The sequence below is a fragment of the Panthera onca genome, chromosome D2 (assembly GCF_046562875.1).
Source record: "Panthera onca isolate mPanOnc1 chromosome D2, mPanOnc1 haplotype 2, whole genome shotgun sequence".
Lineage (NCBI taxonomy): Eukaryota > Metazoa > Chordata > Mammalia > Carnivora > Felidae > Panthera > Panthera onca.
The window spans coordinates 67,768,154-67,782,813 of record NC_138349.1 but is presented as its reverse complement, the minus strand read 5'-3'; the positions used below and the strand labels follow the sequence as shown (position 1 = coordinate 67,782,813).

Below are 14,660 nucleotides of genomic sequence, written 5' to 3'. Positions count from 1 at the left end.
ACCTGCTTGTGTGCACACGGTCTCTCAAAAAAAAAAAAAAAAAGTTATGCTAAACGAAACCCAGACACATATTTTATAATTCCATTTATATAAAATATCCTAAATACATAAGTCCATAAAAAACGGATTAGTGGTTGCCAGAGAAGGCTTAACATGTACAGGGTTTTCTTTTCTGTGATGAAAATGTTTTGTAATTAGACAGAGGTGGTGGTTGAAAAAATTGTGAATGCACTAAAAAGTATTTCCAGTCATAGAGTTAAGTGAATGTTAAGTATGCCCTTTTCCCCCTCCCTCACTTAGGAGATTCACAATGCACATTAGCACATTTAAGATTCTAAAAAATTCTGTAGTGAAAATAAAAACATTTAAACTCAGCATTTCTGAGAAATACAAATAGTCCCTCAGTTAAGTGTTTTTTAAAATGTAGGTCAAAACCCCATTAATTGAAATCAATCTAGTGGATCAGAATAAGGATCTTTAAAAAATGAAGTAGAGTAGGGGTGCCTAGGTGGCTCAGTCTGTTAGGCGTCCAACTTTGGCTCTGGTCATGATCCCATGGTTCGTGGGTTCGAGCCCTACGTCGGGATCTGTGCTGACAGCTTGGAGCTTGGAGCCTGCTTCAGATTCTGGGTCTCCCTCTTTCTCTCTCTGCCCCTCCCCTCCTCACGCTCTGTCTCCCTCTCTCTCAAATATGGATAATAAAACCTTTAAAAAAAATTTAAAAAAAAGAAAAAGAAAAAATGAAGTAGAGTAGAAAATACAAGACTGTATCAGTAAAGACAAGCATTTTGCTTCTTGAAGATTTTGTTTCAGTGACATATACAATATACCAGGACATGCTGTTAAATGTATTTCTTTTTTTTTTTTTTTTTTTTAATATTTATTTATTTTGTGAGAGAGAAAGAAAGCATGCATGAGGGAGAGGAGCAGAAAGAAAGGTAGAGAGAGAATCCCTAGCAGGCTGCAAGCTATCAGCACAGAACCCAATATGGGGCTCAATCCCACAAACTGTGAGGTCATGACCTGAGCCAAAATCAAGAGTCAGATGCTTAACTGACTGAGCCACCCAGGCACTACTGTCAAATGTATTTCTTACCGAGTCATCATCAGAAAACTATGAAAAACTCTTTGAATACAACAAAACAAATCTTACCTCACTTACCATATTATAGAATTCCAGCTCTCTTGGACCCCTGGGAGGTGGCTGTAACTGTTTCAAAACTGTGCCATCCGGATGTTGCAGGATACCTATAGAACAAAATTTAGGTATTTTTTAATGCTTTGATAACAGTATACCTTGCATCACAGAATAGATGTGTTCCTAAAGTTACAGATAAATCACATTCATAAAAATCAGGGGTCTGTCTTCCTTACTTAAGAAATTTTAACATTTAACCAATACATTTCAGTGCTTGTTATATGCAAAGCACCAGAACACAAATTCCAAATATTATGGTTTTATTGTCTCCAACTACTACTCCCCTTAGAGAACCTCTCAAAAATTCTAATAAATAGAATATATTCCTAAATTTTTATAGAAATTCTTCAGTAACAGTCTTTCTGGGAGATGTTAATTTATAGTTAAACAAGAAGTTAAAAGCAGTAGCATAAATTGATTATACTCTTGTAAACAGAAAAAAAATACACGTTAAATGTGGAACTATATGAAGGTTCTATTGTGTAACTTTTTAAAGTTTCTCTTGTTATAAGAAAGCAACTAAAAACTTTTCCTGATTCAGATGTACAATGCACAGATAGTATGAAGCTACCAAGCCACTGGGAAAAGTGGGGTCTGAAATCAGACACCAAGCCGGGAGCAGGAAGGTACAACTTTTCATAACCAGCTCACTCAAAGGAGCAGCACTTACCTAAAGTCATCACATATGTACCAGCACTGGCCCTGTCTCTATACCATGAAGAATCATTCCCAAATGTATACATTAAACTCTTAAATTTTCAAATACTAAGATTTCACAAAATCATGCCTGTTAAAACACAATAGGGCTCAAATAACCTATTTATTTTGAGAAAATATGCCACTTAGGCTTCTATTTCTTTTGGCAAGTCAGGAATTTTGAATCATTACAAAAATACAGAATTTAATCAACAGAAGCAGAAAATCTGAAGAAGTACAGTTATCAAGTTTATTTAACACCTAGATATAGAATAGAAGAAAGGTAAATATTCAGCCATATGTTAAGACTGGTTGGTAAGTAGTTGAAAGATTTTGGGAATTTAAGGAGTAATCTAATATAACTATAAATTACTGAAGAGAAATTCTGTTCCTGAAGTTTGGGATGTTGAACAAAAAAGGCCTGCATTCCCTTGGCAATAAGATATTTTCTATGGGCTAATGAGGAGTGGTAGAGGCAAAGAAGCCCTGATGAACTAAATTCCACAGGGTCAGAGAATGGAGCATTCATATATGGGGAGTGAACCATGCTGCTTCCCTACCTTGGGCCAGGGACCTACTCTAGATACAGGTGAACCTACCATTAGGCAAATACATTTTATCAGGCAAACAGAAATCAGCTAGACTGTAGACAACAGTGTGGTGTAGCAAAGTGGTTTAGAGACAATAGTCCTCTAACACAAAAACAGACTACTTGGTTCAACAATTCAACACTACTCACTCTGCAACACATACCCTCCAAGTTTTTTAAAGAAAGTAGCTGTGGAGGGGAAAATGGTAGCTCCAGACATTGCAGAATCCAAAAGTAAACCAAAACAGCCAAATCACTCCAGCTGAAAACTGTCAAGATACAAAAGAAAGCATCTTGGAAGCCTGGGTCAATAACAGATTAACTGGTAAAAATGTCCATACTACCCAAAGCAATCTACAGATTTAATGCAATTTCTATCAAAATAACATTTTTTACAGAACTAAAATAAAGAATTCCAAAATTTGTATGAAGCCACAATAGCCAAAGCTGAATAGCCAAAGCAATCTTGAAAAAGAAGAAACCAGGAGGTATCACAATCCCAAGTTTCAAGATATATTATAAAGCTGTCATAATCAAAACAGGATGGTACTTGCACAAAAACAGACACATAGATCAATAGAACAAAACAGAAAACCCAGAAATAGGCCCATGATTATATGGTCAAAGAAGGAAAGAATATACAATGAAGAAGTCTCTTTAACAAATGGTGCTGGGAAAACTGGACAGCAACATGCAATAGAATGAAACTGGACCACTTTCTTACACCATACACAAAAATAAACTAAAAATGGACTAAAGAGCTAAATGTGGGACCTGAAACCATAAAAATCCTAGCACAGGCAGTAATTTCGCTGATATTGGCTGTAGCAACTTCTCTCTAGATATGGAAACAAAGGAAAGGCAAAGGAAACAAAGGCAGAAATAAACTATTGGGACTACATCAAAATAAAAAGCTTGTGCACAGTGAAGGAAACAACCAACAAAACTAAAAGACAAGCTAATGAATGGGAGAAGATATTTGCAAATGATATAGCCAGTAAAGGATTAGTATCTAAAATACATAATGAACACACACAACCAACATCCAAAAAACAAACAATCCAATTAAAAATTGGGCAGAAATTATGAACAGACATTTCTCCAAAGACATCTAGATGGACAGCAGACACATGAAAAGATGTCCAACATCACTAATCATTAGGGAAATGCAAATCAAAACCACAATGAGGTATCACTTTGCACCTGTCAGAATGGCTAATATCAAAAATACAAGAAGCAAGTGTTGGTGAGGATGTGGAAAAAAGGGACACTTCTGCACTGTTGGTGGGAATGTAAACTGGTGTAGCCACTGTGGAAAACAGGATGTAGTTTCCTCAAAAAGTTAAAAAAAAAAAATTACCAGGGGCGCCTGGGTGGCTCAGTTGGTTAAAAATCCAACTTTGGCTCAGGGTATGATCTCACAATTTGTGAATTTGAGCCCCACATGGTGCTCTCTGCTGTCAGGGCAGAGCCCATGTTGGATCCTCTGTTCTCTCTCTGCCCCTACCCCACTCACGCACTCTCTCAAAAACAAATAAACATTTAAAAAAATATAGAATTACCATATGATCCAGTTCCACTAATGGGCATAAATACCCCCAAACTACAGCAACACTAATTTGGAAAGATATATACACCGCTACATTTATTGCAGTGTTATTTATAACAGCCAAATAATGGAAGCAACCCAAATGTTCACTGACAGATGAATGGATAAAAAAAAAATGTGGTATATACAAACACACACACACACACACACACACACACACACACACACACAGGAATATTACTCAGCAATAAAAAAGAATGAAATGTTGCCATTTGCAACAACACAGATCAAGCAGAAGAGTGTAATGCTAAGCAAAATAAGTCAGTCAGAGAAAGACAAATACCATATTATTTCACTCATATGCAGAATTTAAGAAAAAAAAACAAAAAGACAAGCAAATAGATGGGGAGTAAATACACTTGTAATTAATCCAGGGATCAAAATTCACAAGGGAAATTAAAACACACTTTTAATGAAATGATAATTAAAACTAACATATCAAAATTTGTGAAATGTACCTAAAATAGTACTTAGAAGAAAAATGTGTAGTTTTAAGTGCTTATATTAGAAAAGAAAAAAGATTCCAACTTATGATGCTAGAAAAAAAGGTAGTATATTAACCCCAAATAAATAGAGCCAAAAAAACAAAACAAAAACAAACAATGAAATAAGAATGGACAACAGAAAAAATTTAAGACTCTGAGAGGCACCTGGGTGGCTCAGTCAGTTAAGCTTCCAACTCTTGGTTTTGCCTCAGGTCATGATCTCACAGTTTCCTGAGTTCATAATTTTAAATATCCTGAGACAACTGTAGGCCAAAATGAGGTGAACATTAAGTTCTATCAAACATTTACAGAAAAAAAGAATACCAATCTTATCAATTTCTTTTCAGAAAACAGAAAAGGAACAGTTCCCCATTAATTTTATGAAACCAGCATATTCTTTTTAAAAATCCCAATGAGGACTTAAAAGAAAATTGTAGACAATTATCTCAAATGAACAGTCACAGAAATCTTTAATGAAACATCAGTAAATCTAATTAATCCAGCAATATACATAGGATAATTTATCATGACCATGTGGACTTATTCCAGGAATGCAAAGTTGGTTTAAGTATTTCAAAATGAGGAAATATATTGATATTTTGGGTGAGACAGAATTCTCAATGAGAAAGAAGGGATATAAAAATATAGAACAGGTGAAGGTAAAGAACAATCCTGTGGTATTAGGTTTGAATTATAGGTATTTAAGTATGATCTCAAAATTTTAAAAATATGAAATTATGTACCTTTTAGTCCAATCTGCCAAAAGGACAAACAGCAACCACACCAAAGGAACAATGACTACACCTGGTGCCCATAGTTTGGTTTTTAAATACCATATATCCCTAAAGGAATCAAGTTCTTGAAAAAAAATTAGCTCACTCCAGGCCTGGAACAGAGAAAGTACATGATGAACATAGAACAATTTTTTATGCCAGAAAGTGAGAAAACGCTTTAAAAGAAAAATGGGAAATGTTGAAAAGACCCAGGAGCCAGCTTGAAGAAGCTTCCACTGCGCAAATTTGGGACAATCTGAGCATCAAAATAAGCAGTAACAATAATGGATAAGATCCATCTAACAAAGTTTCCAAAATCCATTAGTCTATCCTTATAATGAAAGAAAGCAAGAGAGAGAAAAGAGAAACCTACAATTCCCTAAAGAAGAATGCAACTAAACAAATTTAAGAGGAATGACAGAGTTAGAAAATTACCATTTTGCAACTACCATATAGTAGCGAGTTGGTCAAATACTGTCAATGGATGCTTATGATGTTGGGTGAAAACTGATGAGGAACAGGATTTGAACAGTCTCAGTCTCTTTATTCCTTTCAAATTACTTAATTACAATAGGAAAAACGAAAACTTTACAGTGGAAAATCCGGCAGATATCACCTAACCAGGTGATCAAAGTCACAACACCAGTAATGAAATTGACATTCTGTGCTTTATGATATGCTTCAAGAACTCAAAATAACTAATACAGTATTCTGACCAAAATGCCTTAATCTGAATCTAATCATGAAGAATTAGGCAAACTTAAAGAATATTACAAAAAGCCATGCATATACTCTTCATATATTTCAGTTATAAAAAAACATAAAGAAAAAACTGAAAACCTGCTCCAAATGACAGGCAACTAAAGAGTCCTAATAACTAAATGCAATCTGTAGTCTTAGATGGGGGAAAATTGCTACAAAGAATATCATAGAAAAAATACCAAAAACCTAAAGTTAAATATTCTCAGTTTGATCATTTTACCATGGTTAGGTAAGAAAAGTTCTCATTTTTAGGACAGACTTAATTATTTAGAGAAAAGAGGTCCTGATGGTCTGCAATTTAATCCTAAATGGTTCTGCAAAATCATTATCAAATACAGAGAGTGATAAAGCATATGTGGCAAAATATTAATAGGTAAACCTAGATAAATGGTATACATTAGTTGATTGTACCATTCTTGCAACTTTTAAGTAAGTTTAAAATTTTTCCAAAATAAAATAAAAATTCTTTAAAAGGCAGTACAATTTACAGTAGCATCAAATACTTAGAGAAAATCTAATGAATGCTGTGTAAGATCTCTACACTGAAAACTATGACTAAGAGAAATTTAAGAAGGCCTAAATAAATGGAGAGATATACCATATTCACGTATTGAAGACTCAGTATTATAAAGAAACCAATTTTCACCCAAGCAACCTACAGACTCAAAGCAGACACAAAACCTTACCTTTTCTCGGGAAAAATGACAAGTTGATTTAAATTTTATATGGAAATGCAAAGGACCAGAAACTGTCAAGACAATCTTGAAAAAGAAAATGGGATGTAATCAAGATTCAATACCTCACTGAATTAAAACAATGAGATATTACTGCTAGGATAAACAAATAAATCAATGAAAATAAATAAAAGTCCAAAAACAAATCCAGGAAACCTGATTGAAAAAACTGGGGTACATGCACAATGGAGTACAGCAGAGATGTAAAAGTGGATGAGGAAGCACTCTATGAACTGATACTACTGATTTCTAAGACATACTAAGTTTAAAATGTGAAGTGCAAAACAGTATATATCGCATACTACTTTTTGTGTCAGAAAGAAAAATGTGAAAATTTATACATATCTGCTTATTTTTGCAACAAGTAACTTAGAAAGGATAAATCAGAAAACAATGACATTATACCTACAAGGGATGCTAAGAAATGGGTGGAGTGACAGAGAATGGAGTGACACTGTTTTTAAAAAAATTTTTTGAACATTTATATTTATTTTTGAGAGAGAGAGAGTGTGTGTGTGTGTACATGCTAGCAAGTGGAAGAGGGGCAGAGATAGGGAGACAGAGGATCAGAACCAGTCCTCACTGCGAGTGCAGACCCCATTGTGGGGTTTGAACTCACAAACTGGGAAATCATGACCTGAGCCAAAATCAAGAGTCAGCCGCTTAACTGACTGAGCCACTCAGGCTCCCCTGGAGTGACACTTCTGATAGAGCTTTCTGTAAACCTTTTGAAAGCATGTTCATTTTACAAGCATTCAAAAATACATAATTAAATAAAAAATGAAGGGAAGGAACTGAATTTAAACAGAAACAAATAAATCCAACTGTATTTCAAATAAATAATATTACCTTAAAGAAGGGGTAAAAATAACCAAAAAACAAAACAAAACAAAAACAACAAAACCCTAATCCAAAAAACTTTTACAGAGTTTCCAACCACACACCCTTGGTAAAAGGGAACTTCATTTTGAATTCTTTATTCTAGGTTTGTTTTCTACAGTAGGGTGTGTATAGAAATTCTGAAAATTATAGGATCAAGCAAAAGAACAACAACAACAGGAAAACCCAAAAAACCCACAAAAAACATTAACAATGTTGGGAGCCAGAGTTCTCACTGAGGAAGATGGGAAATATAAATTTAGAATCAGGAAAGGAAAGGAAAGGAAAGGAAAGGAAAGGAAAGGAAAGGAAAAGGAAGAACTCTGTGAAGCTGGAATGACATCGGAAGTATTAGTAGGAAATTAGAATTTCTAAAATATTTACACATTCTTTTCAGTTACGTTTACTGAAAAGGCCAGGAAGCAGTAACACTCCAATAGCACCCAGATCTTGGTTTCCAAATACAATTTCTCACTGAAAATGAACCAGGGCCCCTGAGAGAAATTGCTAGTTCTAGAACTGGGAAGGGAAAGTAGGAGATGAGTCTAAAATAACTTGTGACATAAAGAAAGGAAGTGCTCCCACTAACCAAATATGGAACAATTTGAACAGGAAAATAAATACGTTCTATAAAGGGTCATGACACTTTATAAAATAAGAATCTATGGGTCCAAACTGACAGTATAAATGACAGGGGAACCTGGGTGGCTCAGTCGGTTAAGTGTCCAACGCTTGATTTCAGCTCAGGTCATGATTTCACAGTTCATGAAATCCAGACCTATGCTGGGCTTTGCACTCAGAGCACAGAGGCTGCTTGGTTGGGATTCTCTCTCTCCCTCTTTCTCCCTGCACCCTCAATTCCTTCCACATGAGCCCTCTCTCTCAAGATAGTAAACAAACTTAGAAAAAAAAGGACATACATATATAGGAGTAAAGGGAGGGCTATTTCTCAGACTGCTGTTAAAATAGGAGTGATAGAATTGGGAAGAAAAAAAAAATCACAATTTTTTAACTCTCAGAGTAAAGATTGCTTCAGGCAAGAATCATCCATAAATGCCAAATCTAGGGCTAGAATATGATGAAGATCTGGATATATCATGATCTCAAAGTGTCTCTTCACAAACAGCTTATTAGTTGCAAAGGGAAAAATATTAACTACATACTGGAGAAGCCAGACCACAACTGGACAGGATGATCAAAATTAATATTACTAATAATGGGCAGATGCACACTATGAGCCCCCAGATGTGATACCTTAAGGAGAACACACTTGTATAATGCTCAAATCAGAAATGCATCACCTGAATCTCATCCTGACAACCCATCAGAAATTCAAATTAAAGAACATTTCATAAAATAACTAGCCTGTACTCATAAAGAATGACAATGTCATAAAAGACAAAGGCTGAGGAATTGTTATAAATTAAAGGAGTCTAAGAGACAGGACAACTAAATGCAATAAATGATCTTGAACTAAATCCTGGGCTGAGAAAAATACGATAAATGTGATAAAAGGCATTGGAACAGTTGCCAAAATTAGATTATGGACTACAGGTAACAAATTAGATAAAACGCTGTATCACTGTTAAATTTCCCATATTTGATAAACATGCTATGGTTACAGAAATACACACTGAAGTATACTCCTAGAAAACACACACTGTTATCCAAAGGATACAAAAATACTGATTCAAAGGGGCACATGCACCCCAATGTTTGTAGCATCACCATCAACAATAGCCACATTATGGAAAGAGCCCAAGTGTCCATCAACTGATGAATGGATAAAGATGTGGTATCTACATACAATAGAATATTACTCAGTGATCAAAAAGAATGAAATCTTGCCATTTGCAAAAGCATGGATGGAACTACAGTGTATTATGCAAAGCTAAATAGATCAGTCGGAGAAAGATAAATATAGGATTTCACTCATATGTGGCATTTAAGAAACAAAACAGATGAACATAGGGGAAGGGAAATAAAAACAAGATAAAAACAGAGAGAGCCACAAGAGACTTAAATACAGAGAACAAACTGAGGGTTGCTGGATGGGTGTTAGGTGGAGAGATGGGCTAAATGAGTGATGGGCATTAAGGAGGACACTTACTGGGATGAGCACTGGTGTTCTATGTAAGTGATGAATAACTAAATTCTACTCCTGAAACCATTACCACACTATATGTTAACTAGCTTGGATTTAAATAAAATTTAAAAAAAGAAATAAAAACAAAAAACAAAAATAAAGAAAATACACACTGAAGTACTGCTGTGTAAAAGGGGCAAGATATATGCAACCTATTCTCAAATAGTTCCCCCAAAATAATGGGCATAAAGAGAGAAATTCCACAAAACGTTAAGTTCTCTGTATTGTTCTTGCAACTTTTCTCTAAGTCTGAAAGTATTTTAAGTCAATTAGTTTCAGGGCATATCTAATAAAATAGACCATAAACCAAAATAAATAACATCACTTTAAATTCTTTTACCTATAGACTACCTCATTTCTATATCCTTAGTTGGATCAAGAAACAAATACCAGATTTCAAATATTTGTTTGAAAGTTTAAGGACCTTTGAAAGAAATTAATGGTACATGTTATATGTCAAAACAAAATGAAGATTTCATGCTAACTTTGGTGAGCTCTGGGAGTTTAAATTGATCGCATTTACACTTTTGTGAAACCTCCCTATAGAAAATGTTGCACGATGTATAACATACACTATACTATAATGTACAAAATGCTTAATACATATTTATAATAGCAAAAATATAGTGAAAATATAAAAATCCACCACTAGAGGAATAGTTAAATTATGATATACTGTAGAACACAATAGTTTTCTAAAAGAATGAAGTATATTATATATAAGCATATAATGAGGTGTATTTTAAAAAAATGAAGTGTATTATAAGTACAAAAATATGGATATACTACATAATACAGAATTAAAACAAAAAGTTGCTGATACATGTTTTCGTACAAAAAATCAGAGTTGTATTAATGTTCTTATGTATGTGCCCAGAAACAAAAACCTCAAAGGATATAGGAGGAATAGTTACCAGTGACTACCTCTGGAAGATGGAGAGGAGGGGAAAGGGTACAATTATGCTGTTTGAATTTTTTTTCCGAAAAGATCATGTACTACTTTAACAATTAAAACACACACACACACAACTTTGTATTGTTAGAAATGACTGAAATGTTCTTCAATGAAATATGATTCATGAAATCTTATTTCATCGAAAAATATAAAATATAACTGATAACAAAACTATAACATATTCTTATTACTCAACTGTAACAAAATCTATTTTTGTGTTCAAGTGCCTTTGTGCAATTGGTTCCATGTTCTTAATTTTTAATTTAACAAAGCCAACAACTCCTTTTTGGAGATAGGTTTATCAATCCTAAACTGATAAACCTTTACTTAATGACAGTAACAAAAATTTTAAAAAGCAAAACAAATATCCACACAATGTCTTTAAGAAAGTTTATTCTGAGAATTTCAGTTGACAGGCAAACTGAAGTATGATCTACACAACGTACTTTACAACTATAAGTGATTTATGATAGTAGAGAGACACTCTTGAACTTTGAATTACTGACTATCTTGTTATCCATTTTATGAACAGGGAAGATTATCATCCTCAGGTGTCCTTCCACTAACAATATATGTTAGGTTGTGTACATAATTGAGAATTAAATACAACAAAATATTTATTAGGTTGTTAGTACAGTATGTTTGAAGCTACCCCTCATCAAGAGAACCTTACAAAATTGAAAAAAAAAAAGCTTATTTTACATTGAATGCAACAATAAAATTAACAACTATTTAGAATCTCAACTAACTTTAATTAGGTAATTTGGGTGACAAATTAACTCTCTCAGCCACTGTTTTGAAAAGTGGCTTAAAGTCACATTTAGAGTACATTTGTAATTAGTGAACAGGCAACAGGCTCACTATTACATACTTTGATAAGCAATGGTTACAATCTCAAATGACAATCACCATTGAGACTGTGTTTATGTTGGGATTTTTTGTTTATCCATATACTCTGTTGCACATGAGCCGATCTCTAGGGACCCTGAGGGAAACAATTATTTTTTTCAGCTTCTAAAATATTATTAGGAATATTATCATTACAATTCATTAAAATAAATCAATAAGTATGTAATATAAGCCTATTAACACTAATTCCATAATTACTCTCAAACTCTCATTACCAGAAGAGACACACACAAGAATGCATTGTTTCCTTCCATTTAGGCTAAGCATCTTGAGAACTGTATTTGTTTCCTTACCTGTGTGTACTAAAAAAAAAAAAAAACTGTCATTTTTCACCCTTTCAACATTTCCCAATTCTTTTTAAAGCCTTATTTTATTTTTATTTTTTTATATTTTATGTTAGAGAGAGAGGAAAAGGGAGGGGAGGGGAGAGGGAGAGAGAAAATCTTAAGCAGGCTCCTCACTCAGCAAAGAGTCCAACACTGGCCTCATCCCACCACCCTGGGATCATGCCCTGAGCAGAAACCAACAGATGCTCAAACGGACTGAGCCACCCAGTCACCCCTCAACATTTCTCAATTTAATCTCTAATACAAGACTATGAGGTCTCTAACTTCAAGGAACACACAATTCAGTGGGGAGAAAGGCATGCAATCTACAGGATATGATCATTAATGCTTAACTTTCAACAAGAGAAAAGAAAGGTTAGGTAAAGATAAAAGCAGGAAGAAATGTTGCTCTTTGAGAAATAACATACATACATTCAAAAGAGTACTCATCCATTTTCAAATACCCTTGTTGAGTTGTTAATCTGTAAGAACAATACACAGTGGAAAAATACAGTACTGAGTGAGGCAGGACCCTTGGTTTCCCAATTCTAACACACGGTAGCTTGTGTGCCTTCAGGCTTGTCACATAACCAGGGTTGGTCTCAGTTATCTCATCTAAAAAGGTCAGTATTATCTTACCAGCCTAAACCCGAATCATTTTACTAGCATAAACCAAAGTATCTAGTGGTTTCCAAGTCTAAGACCCCCACTACTCACATTCTCATATATCAGATTCCCCAAGTAATCATGGCACAGAGTACCAGTGTGAGTAAGCTAGGTGAATTATGGTTCCTAAATTGAACTTTTACATCACCAAGAGAATAAATTATGATAGGTCCTGTATTGTACTTCGAATGTGGTAGGCTCACAAAATGCGTTACACAGGCCATGACATAGTCTTAAAAAGATAATCAAGAATAACTGAATGTCTATAACTGTGTACCATTCTAGTACTACAGCAGGGTTTATTTCCTACCCTGAATTCGAGTTTCTGCACTACCGGAACCACGCCTCCTGAGAACCAGGGGATAGCAGAAAAACCTCTCTGCGGGGCAGGGAGAAAGATCTCGGGTAAGTCAAGACAAGCGTTTCCAAACAGTCAGTCAGTCAGTCAGTCAGTCAATCAATTAATGAAATAAGCCATATATTTTTTCTTGCCCTCAATGAATCAATGAAATAAGCCCTGTATTTTTTCTTTCCCTCCAGCTATGCAGCTGCACAAAGAAGAGAAGCACCAGATTAGCATCATCTGCATTTCATTCCTTTTCTTGTGCAATAGCTACCCGCCTATAATAAACAGACCTTGTGCGCAGGGGAGAATTTACTTCCCCGTCCAGTGAAAATGAAGTTCCTTTTTTTTTCCCCCCACTAACAACGCCGTCTCCAACCAACATCCACCCTCCTGAAGAGACCAGGCACTCCTCTCCCCGCCACCTCCTGCCGCTAGTCTGACGCCCCCAACCCTAGAAATCGCCCCCCTTTCGAGTCCTTGCTGCAAGGGTCGCGAGGAGAGCTCTGGGTGACAGCGGAAGAAGCCGGCGGGGGGGGGGGGGGGGTAGTTGATCGCCCAGACCGCAGGGAGTCCAGCCCGGCCGGTGAGCGCCAAGCTGCCTCTGCCGGCCGGGGGTTCGCGGAGGCGGAAGGGGAGCGGCGAGCCCCGCGCTACCCACACTTACCCACTTTGTCCTTTCCGTACATGTGCCCGGCCACCTGATGCGAGAGGGGCACGCAACCATTGAGGAAGCGGAGCCTGCCGCCTGCCGGCTTCGGGATGCCCTCGGGGGGGGGCTCGCTCACGGGTGGGGTCCGCATTTCTGGGGGGCCAGGAGCCTCGAGTCGGAGGGGGGATGGCGGCTCCGTTGCCATAACACAGAGCCGAAGCGGTAGCTGCAGCGAGAGCAGGAAAAAAATAGGGCGGAGGGAGGGGGAGCCGGAGAACCCGGGGGTCGCTCAGGCTTGGCCGCGAGGAGGCCCGGGGGTTCCCGCGGCTAGTGCCCGTTGAGGCCCGGGAAGGGGGCCCATGACGCCGCGGAGGCGCAGGCGCTCCCCTGCCCAACTCTCGGCGGAGCGCAGCTCCTGACTCCCGCTGCTCTGCAGCTGCGGCCACAGTTACCGCCGCAGCCCTGGAGACGGAACCGAGACGAGGAGAGGTGGCGGTGGCGGCGGCGCCCCGCGCTCCCAGGGGCCCTGACGGCGACGGCGGCCCCACCTCCAGCGCTCCCGCCCCCTCCCGCCGTCCTCCAGTCCCCTCAGCTGCCGCGCGCGTCAGCGCCGCCTGCACAGCCGCCGCAGCCGCGAGCTTCCGACTGCGCGACCCGCGGCTGCCGCTGCTACTGAGCATGCCCAGAGGCTGCCCGACGGGACCCCCCGCAGCGGGGCGGGAGCTCGGCGCCGCCCGGGAGAGCTGATGGATACCGGGTGGGGCGAGCGCGTTCCAGGTCTTTCTCACACCCACTCCTCAGCTGGCGTTACAATGCCAGCGGAGCTGTTGTACCTTCATTCATTCAGTGGGAGTTTCAGCGCTTATTGGGGTCCAGCTCAAGACGCCAGAGGCTCCCAATGATGAAGAGCAATCAGTCAAGTGTTGAGAGTTGGGAGG

General features: G+C 37.5%; 1 protein-coding gene across 4 annotated transcripts in view; it reads right to left on the bottom strand.

The window, feature by feature from the left end:
* Positions 1 to 14,039, bottom strand: part of IPMK (inositol polyphosphate multikinase) — a 64,757-nt gene extending 50,718 nt beyond the window's left edge. Inside the window, exons 1-2 of one of the 4 annotated variants that reach the window (XM_078434255.1) lie at positions 13,738 to 14,039; positions 1,154 to 1,248 (exon numbers count right to left, since the gene is read on the bottom strand). In XM_078434255.1, the coding sequence (XP_078290381.1) occupies positions 1,154 to 1,248; positions 13,738 to 13,927 (285 nt within the window). In that variant the 5' untranslated portion in view covers positions 13,928 to 14,039. Of the gene's footprint in view, positions 1 to 1,153; positions 1,249 to 2,633; positions 4,378 to 13,737 lie in introns of those variants that run through there. The other 3 variants (XM_078434256.1, XM_078434257.2, XM_078434258.2) reach the window with 3 other exon arrangements.
* Positions 14,040 to 14,660: the final 621 nt, after the last annotated feature.